Source organism: Quercus robur, chromosome 1 (assembly GCF_932294415.1).
Source record: "Quercus robur chromosome 1, dhQueRobu3.1, whole genome shotgun sequence".
Taxonomy (NCBI): domain Eukaryota; kingdom Viridiplantae; phylum Streptophyta; class Magnoliopsida; order Fagales; family Fagaceae; genus Quercus; species Quercus robur.
In genome coordinates, this window is record NC_065534.1 from 29,426,781 (window position 1) to 29,447,665 (window position 20,885).

The following is a 20,885-nucleotide window of genomic DNA, read 5'->3' on the forward strand; positions in this document are numbered from 1 at the left end:
TTATGAGTTATGGAAACTGAAAATAGGCAAAATGTGTTTTCAGTTTCCATAACTCATAACTCAAAAATCAGAGAATTGAGTGATGGAAATAGAGTTATGGAAACAAAGTTATGGACTTCCCAAACAACCTTTTTACTATAAGTCCCACCATTTTTGAGTTATGAGTTATGAAAATAGAGTTATGAGTTATGGAAATTGATGAACCAAACACCCCTTAAGTCTTTTGATGTTCAAGAGGTTTTTTTTTTTTTTTTTTTAATTGATAGAATATCACAATTATGGTGTCTACTTCATTATTCTTTGTTTTTGGCCCAAAATAAGAATGGCAACGGGTCAGGTTTAGTGTGGGTTTCTTTATGTCCAAATCTTGGCCCATGGGCCCACCCCTGTTATCCGAACCCGCCCCGCGGGCCCTGCCCAACCATGCCACTTCATGGGCCCAATTCGTAGCCCAAACCATGGCCCAATATATATATATATATATATATATATATATGGCTAAATGCCAAATCAGTCCAAATCATATGACCATTACAAACCTGTTAATTATAAATTAATAAATCACCTGTTAATCATAAATCATATCTAAGATCATAAATTAATAAATCACCTAGTTTTTTTTTTTTTTTTTAGGGGAAATAAATCACCTAGCTAAGATCACCATTTAATCATAAATCAATAAATCATAGCTAAGATCACCTGTTAAACATAAAAATAAAAACTACAAAATAAATCTCACAAGTCAAAATCTAAGACTATTATAACAAGTTCAAAAGGCTACAAAATAAATCCTAGCGGTTAGGATAATTATAAACCAACAAGTTAATCTAACAAATCCAAGAAATTTAAAAAATAATAATAATAAATTGCTTGTAGATACCACATTTTGTACCCATTAATAAATTTTGGTCCCTGGCCCCAATGATTAGCTTGACATATGTCAACAAAGGGTAATTGAAGAGTTCACAATAGTTTGGAAGTAATCACAACTCAAAAGTTTTCAAATCGCTTTGAAATTGATACTAAAAAATGACATTTGCTCACTATTTTGACCATAATGTTTGATCCACAAAGCATATTTGAGTGAAATTTATTTCATTGGAAAGTAGACTTCTTGGGCTTCAATGTGAACACAAATTTTGCCTAATTTGGACTTATATTCAGTGAGGTATGACTATTTCAAGTTGGGCTAATTGGACAGTTCGATTTTCTAGGTTTTAAAACTTCATTTTAAGGGCCCAAAACATAATGCTTTGATGTGGGCCGGCCCATAGACCCTTGAGAACGTCCAAAGATCATTAAAAAGTTTGAAAACCCTAATTTTAACTGATAAATACCCATCTTATACCTCCAATTAAAACCCTAGCTAGAGAGAGTTATTTTTTAGCTTTCATCTTCTCTAAAACCCTAATTCTCCTCTCTAAAACTCACACACAGCCCCTTAGCATGTTTTTTACAAATTAAAAACCTCTCTTTCGTTAGTTCTAAGGTAGAAACTATTTTCCAAAAATTGATTTTTCAAAACCTTTTTCAAAACTCTTGTTCTTGAGTTGTGATTACTAACTATTGTTGTGTTCTTTTGATTATTCTTGTCATCAATCTCATCTTTGTGTTGTAGGCACTAAGAGGTCGGTTAAACAACTTCAAATCTATGATTCTAAACCAAGGTGAGCTTCTTTTCCATGGTTTCCCACTTTGCTTAACATGATTCACATGATTTTCTTGATATAGTTTCTCCATTTGTTATATTTGATTTGTTTGATGTTTTTAATTATATTTGACATGTTTTAATATGATTTTAGGTGGTTTATAAACTGTCCTTTTTGTTCTTTTGTTCTTATTTCAATTCCTAGGTTGGTTTGATATGTTTTAATGTAGTTTAGTTTAATTGTTTGTTTTGTTTCATGTTAATTTGTTGTATATGTTGATGCTTTATGTTTTTTGTTTTAGGCTAGTTTAATTTTTTTAGGGTTTCTAACATGCTTGTTTGATCTCACATGTTATCTGTTTTTTTGATTAAATCTCTAAAAATGTAGTTTTTCAAATCTGTATTAAAGGCTACGTATGCATACTTAAGTATGCGCACACATACCTCATGTATGTGTACACATACTTGTGCCCAGAAAAACAAATTTAGGGTTCTTGCTTTTTTTGTGAGTTTTGATTAGTTTCAATCCTCTATTTAGGTTTTCTTGAGCTTAGTTTTCACATATTTAGGTCTAAGGTTAGTAGAATAACATGTTTCACATGCTTGAATTGATAGATTGATGATTAGGGTTTATGCTTTGATGAATCACATGAGCATTCATGAGAATTTGAACATGCTTTTGATGCATAGGTGTTGAGGTGTTATGGTGCAACGAGATAAGTAAGGTAAAGCATGCATTCATATGTACATGTATTTGATTGAGATATGGTATGTGAACTTGGAATATGTTTGTATTCTTGATATTCTTGATACTACCCCAACAATTCTTTGATTATGTCTTGTTTATTTGCTGCCTTAGATGTGATAATATGAAATATGCATGTTAGATGTATGCTAGGTTTGATATAAGTTGCCATGATAGATGTATGTTATGGTTTTGGGATGATTGATGTTATGTTGATTGCTAGATGTATGCTAGTGTGTGTGTGTGTGTGTGTATAGATAACAATATTGAATGAACCTTTAATGAGATTAAGACGTAAGACACAATGATTGGATGCCGACCCACGGGTTGGGTAAGGTTGGGTGCCTAACACCTTTCCATCCCCATACTTAAACTCCGAACCGATACTCTGATATATAGTAAGATCAATCCTTCCACATAACGGGGTTATATTTATGGTTCCTAAATTTAATCTAGGTGGCGACTTCATCTTTTCCCCACATCGGTCCACTCAGCTTAGGCGTACTCCCCTTTTCCTAAGGAGAAAACCATTGCGCCCACATTGCTTCATAAAGATTTACTGCAATGTGGGAGCTGAAGAAGAAAGAAGATGGTGGAGGAGGAACGTTGTGTGGCGTGGCGACAACTACAACGAAAACATGTTGATGATGACGGCAATGCGAGCAAGAGCTAGTCAGTACTCAGTAAGTTACAAAGAATGGAGAGAGATATTTTTATATCTAAAAACCTTTTTTTTATCCGGTATGAAATTTCCTGTGAAAATCCAATATGTTTTTCGATATGGGTCCATTTTTAAATCAGCACAAAATGTAGGCATTTTTGTACCGGATTAGGTGCCGATATGAAATATTTCGGCTCTATTAATTTGATCCAACCCCTGCACCATATCCTAATCCAACAACCCATTTGACCAAATCATTTAACACCAACAATTTCATCATTCCCAAATTCTCAAATTCTATAATCAACCCAAAAAAACTACCCACATCTCCTAAGTTGGAAAAAAAAAATCTACATTTGATAATTTAAAATCATAAACTATCAAATGCATACAATAATAACAATTAAATGAAAATATTGTTCAGGAAAAAAAAAAAAAAAAAAAAAAAAAAAAAAAAAAAAAAGTCTAAATTTTGTATCACTTTTCCAATCGCGTCTTAAAGAATGTGAGATCCCAATCGCATCTTAAACTTCTTTACGCAAAACTGGTCAAATGCTTGCAAAGGACCGTTGTGAATTGTGATGGCAACATGTCACGTGTCGCCATCACAAAGGTTCCCAAGCCAAGGCCAACTTCTTTTTTCTTTACTTTTTTTGTTGTTAAAAAGCCAAATCCAACTTCTTTACCATCATTGAGCAGAGATATAAAAGTTCAATGTTTCATAATATTTAATTTCCACTTTTGAATGATTGATTTGAAAGATCCCATGGATCAACAGAAAAGATCTTCTTCAAACCTTCGAGCCTTTTTTATATTCTTTTATTAAATATGAATTTTGATAAATTCAATATTAGATTATATTTTTTTACTTTTTTATCATTTTATTTGTAAAAATTTTAAAAATCAAATATTAATAATTATGTTATTAATTAAAGGTTTAATTTTCTAGTTTTTGCAATCTTAACTTATGCATAAAAAAATTACATGTCAAATAGCAAATAAATTACAAATAATATCTGATTTGAATAAAACTTAACATATGTCTTAAAAACATGAAAAATATGTAATTAAATTGTTCAATTTTTATTTTATTTTACTTTTAGAGAGTTTGAAAGTGTTTCTTTTAAAACTAATTCCGAAACTTTGTCGTGATGAAAATTCGTACAAGTAAACTTCTTTGGGAAAAAAACTGTGGGCAAAGACACGTCATGTGTGATGTCAGTAGTTGAGACAACCTTAGTGCCGCCTTATCATCAATTGACAATCTTCGCCTTATCACATAGAAGTCTCAAATGTTGGATACATGCATCTTTCATAGTAAATTTTCTCTACGGCCAATATAAATAGAACCCATTCGGAGAAGTAGAAAACACTACTAGTTACACAGCAAACATTGTAGCAACAAAGAGAGATAAGTGGCAGGACAAGAAATGGCTAACAGAGAAAGCAGGTGGTCCCTTCAAGGAATGACCGCTCTTGTTACCGGTGGAACCAAAGGAATCGGGTTCTTTCTCTGCCTATGCTTTTTTTTTTCCTTCTGATTTTAGCTTGGAATTGCATTCTTATTGAATATTTCTAAATATAGATAAATAAATTATAAATGGCCACACTTATAGAATTGTTGCAACTTTTTTAAAAAGTTGATTGGATGAAAAAGAGAGAAGAAGGCGGAACTTTTCATATATCTCTTTTTTTAGCGTGAATTTTGAAAATTTATTTGTTAAATTTCATGTTCCTTATGTTTTAAACATATATATCAAATTTCGTTCAAATTGGATATTATTTATTATTCTATCAATAAACTTATTTTTTATGCACAGTTTTAGATCACAAAAATTTGAAATTTTAACATTTGTTTGACGGCAAAGCAATTGATTTTTGATCTTATTGAAATTTTGCAAGTATGAAGAATATAATAAAAACATGCAATCTAACAATATTATTTTCGCTATGGTATTATTTTTATATTTTGGTTGGATTTTATGTTTGCATAATTGGTTTTGTAGCTTCAATTAAAGCTTGCTTGTTTATTAGGATTAATTTGTTGTTTATTTATTTGGCTAAATATCCAACCTGTTATTAGGAAGGATGTCTGCATTATACCATTTATCTCTATGGTATGAGTCTATGACTTTGACCCGAAAGGATTTGTGGGTAAAATAAAATAGGATCCAGTTATTGAGTGCCCATAACCATAAGGCATTTGTTAATTAACTATTTTAATAAAGTTCTAATATCACTTTTATAATAAATATTAAAAACTATTAAAAAAATAAATTACTTTTTTCTTTTACCATAAAAAGTTTCTAAAAATACTCCATAAACTAATGCTCTAAGATATTTGTTAACATTTTCCAATAAAAAATCATTCATTAAGTTTGGGGTAATTTTAGACACTTAAGAGCATTCACATCTAGGTATCTAAAACAATATCTATTTTACATATTAAAAAATTATTTTATCTATTTTACTATACCATTTTACAACTCAACATAGATTTCATTTCTTATTTTTCAACACTATTCACTTATTTATCATTTCTCTCTCATCCTCTCCAACTCTTTCTCCCACTTCCACTCCGTTTTTATCTCTTCCTCTGAAACAAACCAAACAACACAACAACACTCAGCTAACCCACACCCAAACCAGCAAGCAAGCCCACCACCGTTGAGAAACCCAAATCACACCACCTTCCGCCACAACCACCGATTCAAATTGTGTAAGGTTGAATTTATTCAACCATCTAATTGGCTTTATTCCGTGCCAAATTTGCTTGTATTTCAGCATTTAGTAACCCTGTATTTAGGCGGGCTTGTTGTAAGGGTAGTGAGTGAGATAGAGTGAAGTTTGCTCAAGAGTGTGCAACAAAACAGAGACTCGAGGCTTGGCCTCGCGGGTGACTTGCGGCTGCAAGCCGCCAGACGCAGCACACGTGCCAAGCATGCTAGAAGGTGAACAGTCATGCTAGCTGGAGCACTACAGGACAAAACAGGACAACTGGCTATACGGTTATCTCGCGACTGGATCTCACGACTCAGTCAAGTCGCGAGGCCAAGCCGTGAGCCAGCCTTGTTTTGAAAAACCTGACGTTTCACATTCCTCTCTCACCCTAGTATATATACCCCTTATACCCACAAAAAAAAGAGAGCTTCCAGAGAGAATTTTAAGAGAGAAACCCTAGAGTAAAACAAGATTGATTCATCTACAATCTTTACATAAGTGCCTCTTCAAATTCCTCAACTCTCTTCCTCACCTTTGCCAAACCCTTGAGAGGCTTTTTACCAAAACCTTGTTCTCACCATATCCATTACTGTGAGAGGGCTGTTTGGTGTTCTGGGAAGCAGTTAGGAAGGAACCAATCTTCATTGGTCGATGCTATGGTCTAGTAGCGGAATCCGGGAAGTTAGAAAAGAAAAAGGTTCGGCGCAACCTCGTTGGAGCAAGAAACTTGGAGGGCTTAGGTGCACTGGGTAGATTAGGCTTGGAGGGTCTATTGCTGTCCATGTATCCCAACTACATTTTCTAGTGGATTGTTTACCGCTTGGAGGGCGGCGGAGAGGTTTTACGCCGAGGGCTTCGGTTTCCTCTTCGATAACACATCGCGTGTTGTTTTTGTGTTTGCATCTTCCTTCCCTTTTATCTTTGCCTTTTATTATCTGCTGTGGGTTGTGATTTTAATTTAGCTTAGATAGTTTTTCCAATTCCATATTATAGCTTATGTTAATTTTCCGCACATTAGTTGTTTGACATAATGCTTGAATTGGTTAAATTGTAATTTGGGGGTCTAAACGTTCAAGGGTGTTTTTACACTATTTGAACTTTCAAATTGAAACTTAAACCTAAAAACCCAAACTACCCGCCCCTGCAAACAAAACCCAAAACTCCCAAAAATTGAAACTCAAGCAAACCCCTAGTAGTAACCGAAACTCAAAAAATCACTGGAACAAGCCTAACAACCACCGAAACCAAGCCCAACACCACCAATCAAACCTAACCCACCAATTTAACCACTAATTCAAACCTCACACACCGATTTAAACCCATAAACCACTAATTCAAACCTAACCCACTGATTTAAACCCATAAACCACTGATTCAAACCTAACCCACCAATTTAAACCGATAAACCATTGATTTGGCTACCTATTCAAAACCAACCCACCAATTTAAATCCATAAACCACCAATTCAAACACCCCATACAGTCGCAAGCAAAACCTAGCCGATCCATCATCATTACCGCCGCCACACTTTCACCTCTAGACTGGTTTGTGAGAGAGAGAGAGAGAGAGAGAGAGAGAGAGAGAGAGAGAGAGAGAGTTGGTCTAGAGAAATGTGAGAGACTAAAGAGAGAGATGAGATATTTTTAATTTATTTAGGAAGAGAAAGAGAATAAAATAATATATATTAGAGAAATGTGAGAGACTAAAGAGAGAGATGAGATATTTTTAATTTATTTAGGAAGAGAAAGAGAATAAAATAATATATATCAAAATACAAACACAACTAAAATAGTTCTTATCTTTAAGAAGTTATTGATCATGGTTGCTAAAAAACTTTAGTAATAGCCTAACATAGAAATTTCAAAATTATCCACATTATCCCTTAAACTCAAACTGCACCTTACTTGGTTCGAGCTCATTTTCTCAAAAACTAATTTATGGTCAAATTAAGCAATAATTATCACAAATCACAATAAAATTTCATAGTAATTGTATTGTGGCAATTATAAGCACAAGTTAATGTCTAGATTACAAATATTTAATAAATAACAATCAAGGATGAAAAAGAAAGTAGAAGAATATTTGAAGGAGCATGAGAAAGTTCAAACAATATTAAATGTGGTTTGTCCTTAGGGAACAAATTAGATATTTATGAAGAGTTTGGGTAATGTTGCATTAGTCTAATCCTATTGAGTTTTGAATTTTACCCAAGATCTATTTATTTTCTCATCCGAAAATAAAAAGAATAATACACTCTTGGTAGATCAACAACAAGGAAATCATTTTTAAACACTCCAAATATTGTCATAATCATGCTCAGCTAGTAAGTTAATGTATTGCAATGAATTATAAGATTTAGTTTTGCCAATAATTTAATGATAAAAAAAATAAAAAAAAATCCTCTTTGTAAGGTTTGTATCCAAGTTTAGTCCCTCTATCTTACACTTAGTAAGAAATACAGTAACCAAATTATATCAACCTAAAGTAGTTAAACATAAAAATTCATCAATCTAAAGAATTAAACATCCACCAAAAGAAAGAATATGTATATATATATATATATATATAGAGAGAGAGAGAGAGAGAGAGAGAGAGAGAGAGAGAGAGAGAGAGAGAGTATTCATCTTTTTGTGTGAGCAAAATATGGATTGAATGGAAGAAAAAATAACAAATTTTAATAGTAAAACAATGGAGAGAAGAAGAGTCAAAATAAAAGGAACATGAAGGGATAGAGAAATTGTAAGGTTAAGGTATAAAGTAGTGGGGAGATAAAAAGGTAAAAGTAAGTAAATGTTGGAGAAGGTGTAATTGTAAAGTGGCAAAGTAATAACTAGAAAAATAATTAAAAATGAGAGAGAAAATATTGAAAATAGGTTGATGATATGGCACTAATGTAGCTCAACAAGAGCGCAGCAACATTAAACGCAACGCTTCAGTTTTTAGATATATATATAGATATAGATTTTGTGAAATTATGCTATGAAAGTTAATTATACCAAGCCCAATCCATGCCTTTCAGTTTGTACAACATAATCGTTAAATACTGAACTAATATATTGTTGGGCTATGTGGAGTCTGGTTTGTGTTTGATTTGGTATTTGACCTTGCCCAAATTGGAAGCGTTACAACTTTAAGTGAGACATTTTCTGAGACTTAGTCCAAGGAGTGGAGGTTTGCCCAATTTGACCCTATTGTTTTGGGGTATTTATAGGTCACTACAAATTAGGTTTGATGATTGTATTGAAAACCATCCCTTACGGTTGCCTTTATATTTTTTTTCTCCTCGCTGCAACTCTGTGGACACAGGCACATTGTCGAATCACATATATCTTGTGTCATGTGATAGTTTTCTTGGCGCATATTTTTCCTCTATTTTTCATTTCTCATAAGTTGAGGAATAATTAGGTTAAATTCCTAACATATATTGATGAAACCAAATTAATTTTGGACTCTTTCTCTTAGTGATTTGTAAGCCATACTTTTAGGAAGGTTTATTTTATTAACCATGATATAGTTAAATGTGTTCTTTTGTTTGGTCTTGAGATAGAGAAGGGACTATCCCTCCCCCTGTAATTTGTTTCTAATTCTCTGCTTTCATTGAATATTACATGTTTACCTAGAAAAAAAAAATCACTAAATACAATAGAATATACATTATTCAGTTTTTCTTTTTATTTGCTATTATTTACTACTACTTGTTGTGACTAGATATGCTGTCGTTGAGGAATTGGCAAGCCTGGGGGCGACTGTACATACATGCTCTCGAAATGAGGCCCAACTCAATGAATGTTTACATGAGTGGAAGATGAAGGGATTTCGAGTCTCTGGTTCAATCTGTGATGTGGTGTCTCGAACCCAACGAGAGGAGCTAATGAGCAGAGTCTCCTACATGTTTAATGGCAAACTCAACATCCTTGTTAGTACTTTATTTCCTCTACATCACTGCGTTTTGCGTGGCATTTGTTTATATTTGTTTATATAATTGTTAATTGATAGATGTATTATATTTGTTTCTCTTGAATTATTACTTTTTAAGTATAATTCCAACAAATGTTTGATGAACAATTTAAATGGCATTGGAATATTACTTGGCCAGAGCCGCTTCATTTGTGCTTTTGCAGTTGATACATTCAATTTATAGTTAATCTAATACGGTTTTAGATAAACAATGTGGGAACGGCCACATCAAAACCGACCTTGGAGTACACAGCTGAAGATTTCTCATTTCTCATATCTACCAATCTTGAATCTGCATATCACATGTGCCAACTTGCTTATCCTCTTCTGAAAGCTTCGGAAGCAGGAAGCATTGTTTTCATTTCTTCGGTTGCTGGTGTAGTAGCCACATATACTGCAGGATCTATATATGGTGCAGCTAAAGGTAATTTCTTTTTGCTATTTAACTTTTTATTGCAAGCTTATGGGTTATAAATTTTAGCTGTGACACCGAATAATGCGATCAGCTTCTGTCTGATATTTATTTGAAGGAGCGGTGAATCAACTTGCAAAAAATTTGGCATGTGAGTGGGCAAAGGATAACATAAGGAGTAACTCTGTTGCGCCATGGTTTATCAAAACTCCCCTGGCTGAAACTGTAAGTGTGCTAGTGATTGAAGATTGTTAAAATCTGGTCATTGTTGAATGTCTTAGGGAGATAATAAGACATATGACACATTTAGTGTAATGCACACTCTCAGTAAACAACATTTGTAACAAATAATCCTGTTTTGATTTTTTCATTTGCTAAGAAATGGGAACAATTTACCGAATTTATCCTTACTGCAGTATTCTAATATCTTGGCTCCTTCAGAGAGGTCATTATCTGAGTTAGGTTCCAACCTAAAAGGGAAGAACTTCATGAATCATGATAACCATGACAATTTATATTATCTTCTTTGCAGTATCTAAGCAATGAAAAGCTTTTGGAGGCTGTTAACTGTCAAACCCCTCTTGGACGTGTAGGAGAGCCAAAGGAGGTTTCTTCCTTGGTGGCATTCCTATGCCTCCCTGCAGCTTCATACATAACCGGTCAGACTGTTTGTGTTGACGGAGGGACAACTGTAAACGGCTTCGGCTTCCCATGAGCGGCAGAAAATGATGTTCAGAGACTCCTTATTGGAATATGTTTTTGGCTAAATAAATATATAGTTTACCAGTTCTGTCAGTAATTGGAAGAAAAAAAAAAATGATTGTAGCAAATGGGAAGCACAAACCTTTGTCTCCTTGACATATTCTAAAATTATTGTATATCTATCTAAATCGTTGTCTTGTACTCTTAAATTTATAAATAATGCATACATGTGTTGGAATATTTACGTGTAGAGGTGTGTAGAAAACCCACCAACCCGTCAAACCCGACCCGTTGGGTTGGGTCGGTTTTTAGTAATTGGTGGGTTGGGTTGGGTTACAAAAAAATATTTTATAGCAGGTCGGGTTGGGTTTGGGTCATAAAATTACAAACCCGTCAAACCTAACCTGACCCACCCATATTTAATATATATTTAAAATATATTATATATTTAATAAATTTTTTAAAAAAATCAGCTGTAGGGCACTTTTATATATATATATATATATATAATATTTAATAATTTAAAAAAAAAAATCCAGCTATAAAGCAGCATTTCCTCAGTTCCTCCTACTAATACTAATTTAATATATATATATATATATATATTATAATTAATAAATTTTTTTTAAATAACCAGTTCTTCCTATCCTATATAAAAGCCAATTAGTTCACACAAATCCTAATAAATTACTATTGTTATTTAGTCATTAGTGTTGTTTGCCTTTAAGGAGTTACATTGATACTAATCTTTAGGTTTTTTAAATATATTAATATTTATATTTTTTTTCTACTTAATTTAATAATAATAATAATAATAAAAATTTGTCAAACCCATGGGTTCAACCCGACCCAACCTGACCCATGTGGGTTGGGTGTTGGGTCGGTTTTTAGTAATTGGTGGATTGGGTTGGGTTACAAAAAAATATTTTATAGCAGGTCGAATTGGGTTTGGGTCATAAAATTACAAACCCACCAAACCTGACCCGACCCACCCATATTTAATATATATTTAAAATATATTATATATTTAATAAATTTAAAAAAAAAATCAGTTGTAGGGCAGTTATATATATATATATATATATATTTATATTATATTTAATAATTTTAAAAAAAATCTAGCTGTAAAGCAACATTTCCTCAGTTCCTCCTACTAATACTAATTTAATATATATGTGTATATATATATATATATATATTATATAATTAATAAATTTTTTTAAATAACCAGTTCTTCCTATCCTATATAAAAGCCAATTAGTTCACACAAATCCTAATAAATTACTATTGTTATTTAGTCATTAGTGTTGTTTGCCTTTAAGGAGTTACATTGATACTGATCTTTAGGTTTTTTTAATATATTAATATTTTTTTTTCAACTCAATTTAATAATAATAAAAATAAAAATTTGTCAAACCCATAGGTTCAACCCGACCCAACCTGACCCATGTGAGTTGGGTTGGGTTGGGTTGAATTTTTTTTTTACCCACCATCGTGGATTGGGTCAAAAAATCCCTCCAACCCGACCCAACCCGACCCATGCACACTGTAAATTACGTGTGAGTCGTTGGCAGAGTTAGGAAGGGGTTGGGGTGCTATGGCCCCCCTCACTTTTCAACTTTTCCATTTATAATATTAATAAAATGCGGGAAAAAAAGGTTTATGAAAATTAATTTACAGCCCCCCTAGGATTTTGAGATTAGAAAAAATCCAAAAAACAAATCAAATTGAAACAAACCAATGAAATACAAAAATCTGGCCTATTCTTGGGCATATACTCCTTCAAAAATCAAAGGACCAAAAATCTATGACAAATTCCCAAATTTAACTCCATACAAAAAACCCAAATCAACAATATAAGGAAAAAAATCCCTTTCAAATTATGATCCCTCTAGGATGAGGGCTCATCCAAATACCAAAAAGAAAAACTATTTCTTATTGGAAAAAAAAAAAAAAAAAAATCCCTTATGCCTTTGCCATTGTCTCCACGCCACAATGTTTCGAAACTTTGCCTCCACAAGTCACTATGGTGGTGTGCAAGAAAAGTGGCAAGGTGTTCGATGTCCCTTTCGTAGATGGAGCGGGGACAAGGCAAGCCTAAAAAAAAGCTCACACAAACAATTTTGAAATAAGTCCCAATAAAAAGAGTATTGTCAATGGTGTTAGACCACGATGAGGTGTGAGGTTCCCATGGATGGGATGTGTGGAGTTTACACGTGGTTTCCATAGATAATGTGCAAAAGAAGGAAAAGCCCATAAGTACAGGAGAGTAAGGAAGATTACCATGTTCACTTACCCATGGTTGAGTAAAGGGTTCTACTATGCGTGTGTTGGTGACTTCCATAGTTATGCAAGAAAGACTCCCATATTCGCCTCATCCATTTTTAAGTAAACAAAACGTTATTGGTGATGGTAATGCATGACAAACAAAACAATGATGGAATTTAGCTAGCCCAATCTAAGATGATTTCTTGAATTTCACATGCAAAATTTAGTTGGACTAGGTGAATTATTAGGCCAATGCTAATCCTCTAATTGGATTGTGGTTTAAACTTAACATTTAGCAAACAAAACAAGGACAGAATTACATAATCCCTTACCCCCCACAAAAAATGTTTAATAGTGACAAGTAACTTATATTTATTATTTATGAAAATTAAAAATTCTAAGAGTTCCCCACCCCCCCCCCCCCCCAAAAAAAAAGAAAAAAAGAAAACCTAGTCTTTTAAGGCACTAAAAGAACTTTAAAATAAAGAGTAATATCTCATTAAAAAAATATGATATGATTACTAATATATTATACCAGTTTTATATAATCTCCACTCAAAATCATAATTTTTGTGAAACTTAATAATACATGACAATTCTTTAGAGGTCTTTATACAATTATATTTAAGACATGCAACTAAAGAAAATTCAATGTCAAATTCAAAAATAAAAAAGATCCCTTACGCCTTTGCCATTGTCTCCACACCACAATGTTTCGAAACTTTGCCTCCACAAGTTACTATGGTGGTGTGCAAGAAAAGTGGCAAGGTGTTCAATGTCCCTTTCGTAGATGGAGCGGGGACAAGGCAAGCCTAAAAAAAGGCTCACAAAAACAATCTTGAAATAAGTCCCAATAAAAAGAGTATTGTCAATGGTGTTAGACCTCGATGAGGTGTGAGGTTCCCATGGATGGGATGTGTAGAGTTTACACGTGGTTCCCATAGATAATGTGCAAAAGAAGGAAAAGCCCATAAGCACAGGAGAGCAAGGAAGATTACCATGTTCACTTACCCATGGTTGAGTAAAGGGTTGTACTATGCATGTGTTGGTGACTTCCATAGTTATGCAAGAAAGACTCCCATATTCGCCCCATCCATATTTAAGTAAACAGAACGTTATTGGTGATGGTAATGCATGACAAACGAAACAATAATGGAATTTAGCTAGCCCAATCTAAGATGATTTCTTGAATTTCACATGCAAAATTTAGTTGGACTAGATCAATTATTAGGCCAATGCTAATCCTCTAATTGGATTGTGGTTTAAACTTAACATTTAACAAACAAAACAAGGACAAAATTACATAATCCCTTAGCCCCCTCAAAAAATATTTAATAGTGACAAGTAACTTATATTTATTATTTATCAAAATTAAAAATTCTAAGAGTTCCCCCCCCCCCCCCCAAAAGAAAAAAAAGAAAAACCTAGTCTTTTAAGGCACTAAAAGAACTTTAAAATAAAGAGTAATATCTCATTAAAAAAATGATATGATTACTTATATATTATACCAATTTTATATAATCTCCACTCAAAATTGTAATTTTTGTGAAACTTAATAATACATGATAACTCTTTAGAGGTCTTTATACAATTATATTTAAGACATGTAACTAAAGAAAATTCAATGTCAAATTCCAAAAAAAAAAAAAACTTAATTGGCATGAGTAGTAAAATGTTTAGTGAGTTTTAGGCATTGTTATTTGTATTTAATATGCTTAATTTTCTAATTTTCTTTTGTAATCAAAATTTTACTTGTTCGATGTTATTTTGTTAATATTTGGAATAAGAAAAGAGTGCAAAATCCCATGAAACATCAAATGAGAATTTCCCAAAAAAAAAAAAAAAAACAAAACAAAAAAAAACAAAAAAAAAAACAAAAAACAAAAAACAAAAACAAAATAATAAAACAAAAAAAAAAAAAACAAAAAACAAAAAACAAAAACAAAACAAAAAACAAAAAACAAAAACAAAGATATCGAAGATCTTGTATATTAAAAGATTGATTGGAATAATACTTTTCTAAAATGATTCTTGATCTGTGTATTTCTTTGTTATTTATGGATCAAATAATTGTTATATATGATAGTGTAGTGTATTCCACAAATTTGTAGGTATTGCTGGTAAATGAAATAAATTTTCGATGTACAAATTCAAATGTTTTAGAGGCTAAAAGTAATTATTTCATAACACGTGAATAAAGATAAAAATATATTACAAATACCCAATACATGCCAATTTGAATTCAAAGTTTTATATTATAAATTCTTTAATTACTGAATAAGATAAAACTAATTCAGTTAGATGAAAGCAAAAAACAAAAACTTAGTCCATATAAATTGAGATCAACAATGAATTCTCAATTTTATATGGAATATAGTATAAAAAATCTAAGAAATTGAATCAAGAATTTCCCTGAAATATTGGTTTAGTCATCTTTTGCAAAGTATGAAAATTTTTATTAAACACATATATACCTACATGTATATGTCTATATATGCGTGTGAGAGTGAGATTTTGAAATTCATTCAATTGCATTTTAGGACCACAGCTCCACAAAAGAAGTCTTGGTTTTGTCCTTGCTAATGAAGCGAAGCCCAAACCTGAAGGATATACAGACTTAGTGCCTATTTGGTTTAGTGTTTTTTTCTTTCAAAAATATCAATTACAAGGAGCGGAACTAAACTCACCTTAAGACACGATGTTAGAGGACCCTTGGAAATTCACAAAACCACATGGAAGGAAAGCTTTGCGATTTATCCTCTTTTTTTTTCTCCCATTGGCAGGATAATTAGATCAGGAGGGTTACAAATTTACCTCTCACCCTCATCCAGTTCACAATGGATGGAATTTAAAATGCCACTTTTACAGTAGAGAAAATATGGAAATGTCTCATTTAAATATCATAAGGAGATTGATGTTTATTGTCAGTCATGTTTTGGGAGGAAGCCACTCACTGCCACCCCTCCATCCACACAAATAATCTGCACGGTTATGTAAGAGGATGCAGGTAGGCAAAGGAATACCACAAGGGACGAAACCTCCTTTGGCTCTCCAGGGCGTCCAAGAGGAGTTCTTGCATTTACCGATTTCGAAAATTGCTAGTCATTGAGAGCCTGCAATAGTAACGAGAAGTCACATAAAGGACTTATTTCATATCATGTAAATGAATACAGAATTATTTTTAACTTAGTGAGCTGTCCAAGTCTAAGCAACATCCCAACTTCAAAAAATGTTTTTGAGAATTAAAGCCTAGGAGTTCCATTTCTATTTCAGGTGTAAATGTCGTGCACCATTGTGTGCACGCACACGCACATGCACGCCCACACGTTTCTGTTATCTTTTAACTCTACATATGACTCGCATGTGGCCCAAATAAATAGAACATGATAAAAATTAACTGCAGACAGAACAGTGAAAAACACATTCATGGAATGCACAAGCATGGTGAAAGGGTGCTACAGCCTTACAGCTTCAACCAAGGGGGTTCTGATAAACCAAGGTGCTACACAATTACTCCTAATATTGTCTTTGGCTCACTCACATGCCAAATCTTTAGTTAGTTGGTTTATTGCTCCTGTATAGAGAGAAAAAAAGAGACTAGAGTCAGAATTTAAAAGTTTACAAATCCATAAGGTTTGAATAATATGCACATTGTTTTAACAGATCAAATCGAAAAATAAAAATTTAAATTACATAAGTATATTACCTTTACTTGCACCATAAATAGATCCAACATTTAGTGCCACCACACCAGCAATAGAAGAAATACAAACAATGCTTCCTACTACTGATGCTTTCAAAAGAGGATGTGCCAGCTGGCATAAATGGTAAGCAGATTCAAGATTGGTACTCATAACAGTAGAGAATTCTTCAGCTGTGTAATCTACAGTCGTTTCCAGATGTTTGTCCCCACATTGTTTATCTAGGATAAAAAATTTAGTTAGAACAGGATTTTAAAGGTTCACAAGAAGGAAAGCCATTCCAAGAGTAGCTGTGAACATTTCTATAAGAAACATTGGTATGAGAAACTCCTTTGGAGGATTCACAAATATGAAAGTTTTCTAAATTTAATTTATGCAACTAGCTAAGCAAAAAACTATCCTGCTCCTGGGTTCAGGCTACCAGAATTAGGATGCAAAGAATGATTGAAGATATGCATTTGCAATTTGTTTATACCAAAACCGTGGATGGTCCTTTTTTCTTCTCAAACTAAAAACAATGATATTGATGGTATAGTAAATGCTTTTATTTTATTGGTAAGTTACGCACAATCCCAATGACTAAGTATTGAACCCATAACCTTACCCTCCACCTAGCACTTGCAAAGGGAGAATGAAAGTTCAAATAGTGTGTAAAACACCCTTGAACGTTTAGACCCCCAATTACAAAATAACCAATTCAAGCTTTATGTCAAACAACTAGTGTGCGGAAAATGAACAAAAGCTATAAAACAGAATTGGTAAACAATCTAAGCTAATTAAAATCACATCTACAGCAGAAAATAAAAGGCAAAGATTAAGGGAAGAGAGATGCAAATACAAGGACAACACAACGATGTGTTATCAAAGAGGAAACCGAAGCCCTCGGCGTAAAACCTCTCTGCCGCCCTCCAAGCGGTCAATAATCCACTAGAAAATGTAGTTGGGATACATGAACAGCAATAGACCCTCCAAGTCTAATCTACCCGATGTACCTAAGCCCTCCAAGCTTCTTGCTCCACCGAGGTTGCGCCGAATCTTTTTCTTTTCTAACTTACCGGATTCCGCTATAATCCATAGCATCTTCCAATGCTTCCCAAAACTCCAAAAACACTCAACACTCTAAATGGGTGTGGGTAGTGTTTGGATAGAAATCTCCTCTCAATAGGTATTACAATGAGAGAGGGAATGAGAAGAGACTACAAAGATTTCTCTCTAAGAATGAGTAGCTCTCTCTAATTGGGTGGGTGTTTTGAAGAAACCTCTCTTAGGGTTTTTCTTTCTGAATAGCTACACATATTTTTGTGGGAATGAGGGGTATTTATACTGATGTGAGAATGGAATGCGAAGAATCAGTTTTTCCAAAACAGAGCTGGCTGGCGACTTAACCTTATGACTTAACTGAGTCGCGAGTTCAAGCCGCAAGCTAACTGAATGGTCAGTCTGGATTTTTGTCCTGTAGTGCTCCAGTTGGCATAACTGTTCAGCTCCCCTGCATGCTCTGCGCGTGTGCAACTTTTGGCGGCTTGCAAGCCGCGAGCCTCCTGCGAGATCCAGCCGCGAGTCCCTGCTTCACTGCACAGTCTTGAGCATTTCTTCACACTCTCACACACACTACCCTTACATGATTCCCACCTAAATACAAGGTTTCTAAGTGCTATATTACAAGCAAATTTGTCATGGAATAAAGCCAACACATGGTTGATTAAATTCAACCTTACAGAGGAGCTACCAATTGAGCTAGAGCTCATTGGTGATGGCATAGTGGAGGCTGGTTAAACAATTATTTATAAATATGATGTTCAAAATACACAGCCATATACAAGCTACAAATTTGGGGAAGCCCAAATAACATAACATGGAACAATTACCTTAGTAAATATATAAATGTCACACGCAGTGCACTAGGCTCCCACCTTTACGAGGTCTAAGGAGGTCAATGGTAGGTAACTTTACCCCCAATTTTAGCAAGAACATGACAGAGGAAACTACAATTCGATGCTAATTCACATTAGACTCTGCTATGTTCTAATGTGGCAAGTGATGATTTTGATGTCCTAACTATCTTTAAATTTTGTTATAGATAAGCTCAATTTTATTGTTTTTTTTTTTTTTTTTGGTGGGTGAATATTGGGTTTTATTTCACCTAAAATGCTGCACAGTTCAAGCTAGAAAGCTACAGGAAAAAAGTTTCCAATCTTTCAGAAAGTAACTTCCTTATGATCCACAACTACATCTCTTCAACCAATTCCAAGAATTATCTACTCCCTAAACCTCATTTCCAATTAAAATCTTTGAAAATCGATATAGATAAGCTCAATTTATTGGTTTTTTTTTTTGGGGGCTGAATATTGGGTTTTTATTGTACATAAGAGGCTGCTAAGTCCAAGCTAGAAAGATACAGGAAAAGGATTTCTCATCTTTCAGAAAGTAACTTCATTATGATCTAGGAATCCCTCCCTATAACCAGTAATTATCTACTCACTTTAAATTCCTCAAGTCTGGCAATTCGTTTGTTTCAAAAATGATTTGTTTTCTTGCGTTGTTGCAACTCTGAAAATGATCCAAATAACATTTTATGTCATTTACCTCGCACAGAAAATTATTATTATTTCATTTAGGCACAGTTGTGATGGAGGTGGTGGGGATGGCAGAAGAGGTGGTGCAACAATGAGGGTAGTGGCAGAGGTGTCAGCAGCGATAGTGTGATGGCAATGGTAGTGGTGATGCTGGTGTTGGTCCCACAAAGGAGTGGAATAGGAGAGGGTACAATGGAATGGCAGAAAAATAAAAGACATTTAACAATATCTGGAACCTATTTTCTGTTGCAATCCCGTTTGTGTCTATCACGGTTATCCAGAATGATTTCACTTAATAAATTCCATCGATAACCTCACTTCTATTCCAGTCCCACAACAGTAGTAATGATTCATTGTTACATTACAATCTTGTGATGCTAAAATTGCTATGTAGAATGCAATGAATTAAACTAAACACATCAAAAATAAATAAATAAATAAACTGAACTGAATTGAGACTTACAAGTATATTAAGTCTCCTGCTAAACACTGACGATACTGTGTCCATCAGCTTGACTCGTTTACCACGACACATCACATCACAAACTAAACCTGTGACTTGGAAACCCTTTATCTCAAAATCATGTAAGCATGCATTGAGATAGGCTTCATTCCTTGAGCATGTATGTACTTTCGCACCTAGCCCTGCCAATTCCTCCACAACAGCATGCGTGAGACAATTACAAAACATTGCAATAAGCCTTTACTAGTTTTTATAACTCTGTAGCCACCGGCCCCATAGAGGCAGAGTCCTTCAAAAACAAACATCCATGAAGCAATTAACTAGAGAAAGGGAGTCAGAGAGAGAGAGAGAGAGAGAGAGAGAGACCTGATTCCTTGTGTTCAACCAGTAACAAGAGCAGTCATTCCCAGAAGTGACCATCTATCATCTCTGCACCTATTAATCTTCCTTGATCTATTGATTTCAATGTACTTCCAGTAGCTCAAATGTGTTATAGAGTAATGATTACAATGTTTTCTCCCCCTCCATTGATTATACCTAAGAAATTCAACCCAGTGCAATTACTCAAAAAAAAAAAAAAAAAAAAGACAAGAAGTTAGATAAAAACAATAAATATAAAAGTTTTAGCATAAGCCAAAAAAAGGTCAGAAGGAGTTAGCTAGGTATATATTAATTTAAATTGTTGATGTACCTTCCCTCCAAGCATTTCAATTGATTGTTAACTTAGAAAGTGCATATATATAATCTTCTTTATAGTAATACAAACAAAATAAATAAATAAATAAAATTCTTCAACTAGCCGATCTGATGTTACAATTTCTTCTCTCTTGTGAGTTCGAATCACTTCGTAATTACAGAAATATTGTAGTAAAACAACTGGGAAAGGTCAAAGAGTAATATAGCAGCTAGAAGGACAAAAAAAAAAAAAACACCCTACTAAATATACAAAGAACAATAATTAGGAAGAAAAAAAAAGTTCAATTGCAGCACTCCAAAAGACAATCAAGGGAATGCCAAGGTTATGTCATTT

At 33.6% G+C, this 20,885-nt stretch overlaps 1 protein-coding gene and 1 pseudogene across 2 annotated transcripts in view; one reads left to right on the forward strand and one right to left on the reverse strand.

Annotated features, from left to right (window-relative positions):
- The first annotated feature begins 4,385 nt into the window (after positions 1-4,385).
- LOC126728701 (tropinone reductase homolog At5g06060-like) overlaps positions 4,386-20,885 on the forward strand; it is an 85,854-nt gene continuing 69,354 nt past the window's right edge. The window contains exons 1-5 of one of the 2 annotated variants that reach the window (XM_050434503.1): positions 4,386-4,558; positions 9,485-9,692; positions 9,938-10,157; positions 10,264-10,370; positions 10,678-10,752. In XM_050434503.1, the coding sequence (XP_050290460.1) occupies positions 4,485-4,558; positions 9,485-9,692; positions 9,938-10,157; positions 10,264-10,370; positions 10,678-10,752 (684 nt within the window). In that variant the 5' untranslated portion in view covers positions 4,386-4,484. The remainder of the gene's footprint in view (positions 4,559-9,484; positions 9,693-9,937; positions 10,158-10,263; positions 10,371-10,677; positions 10,753-20,885) is intronic. The other variant, XM_050434508.1, reaches the window with a different exon arrangement.
- Positions 15,623-20,215, reverse strand: LOC126728726 (tropinone reductase homolog At5g06060-like; annotated as a pseudogene).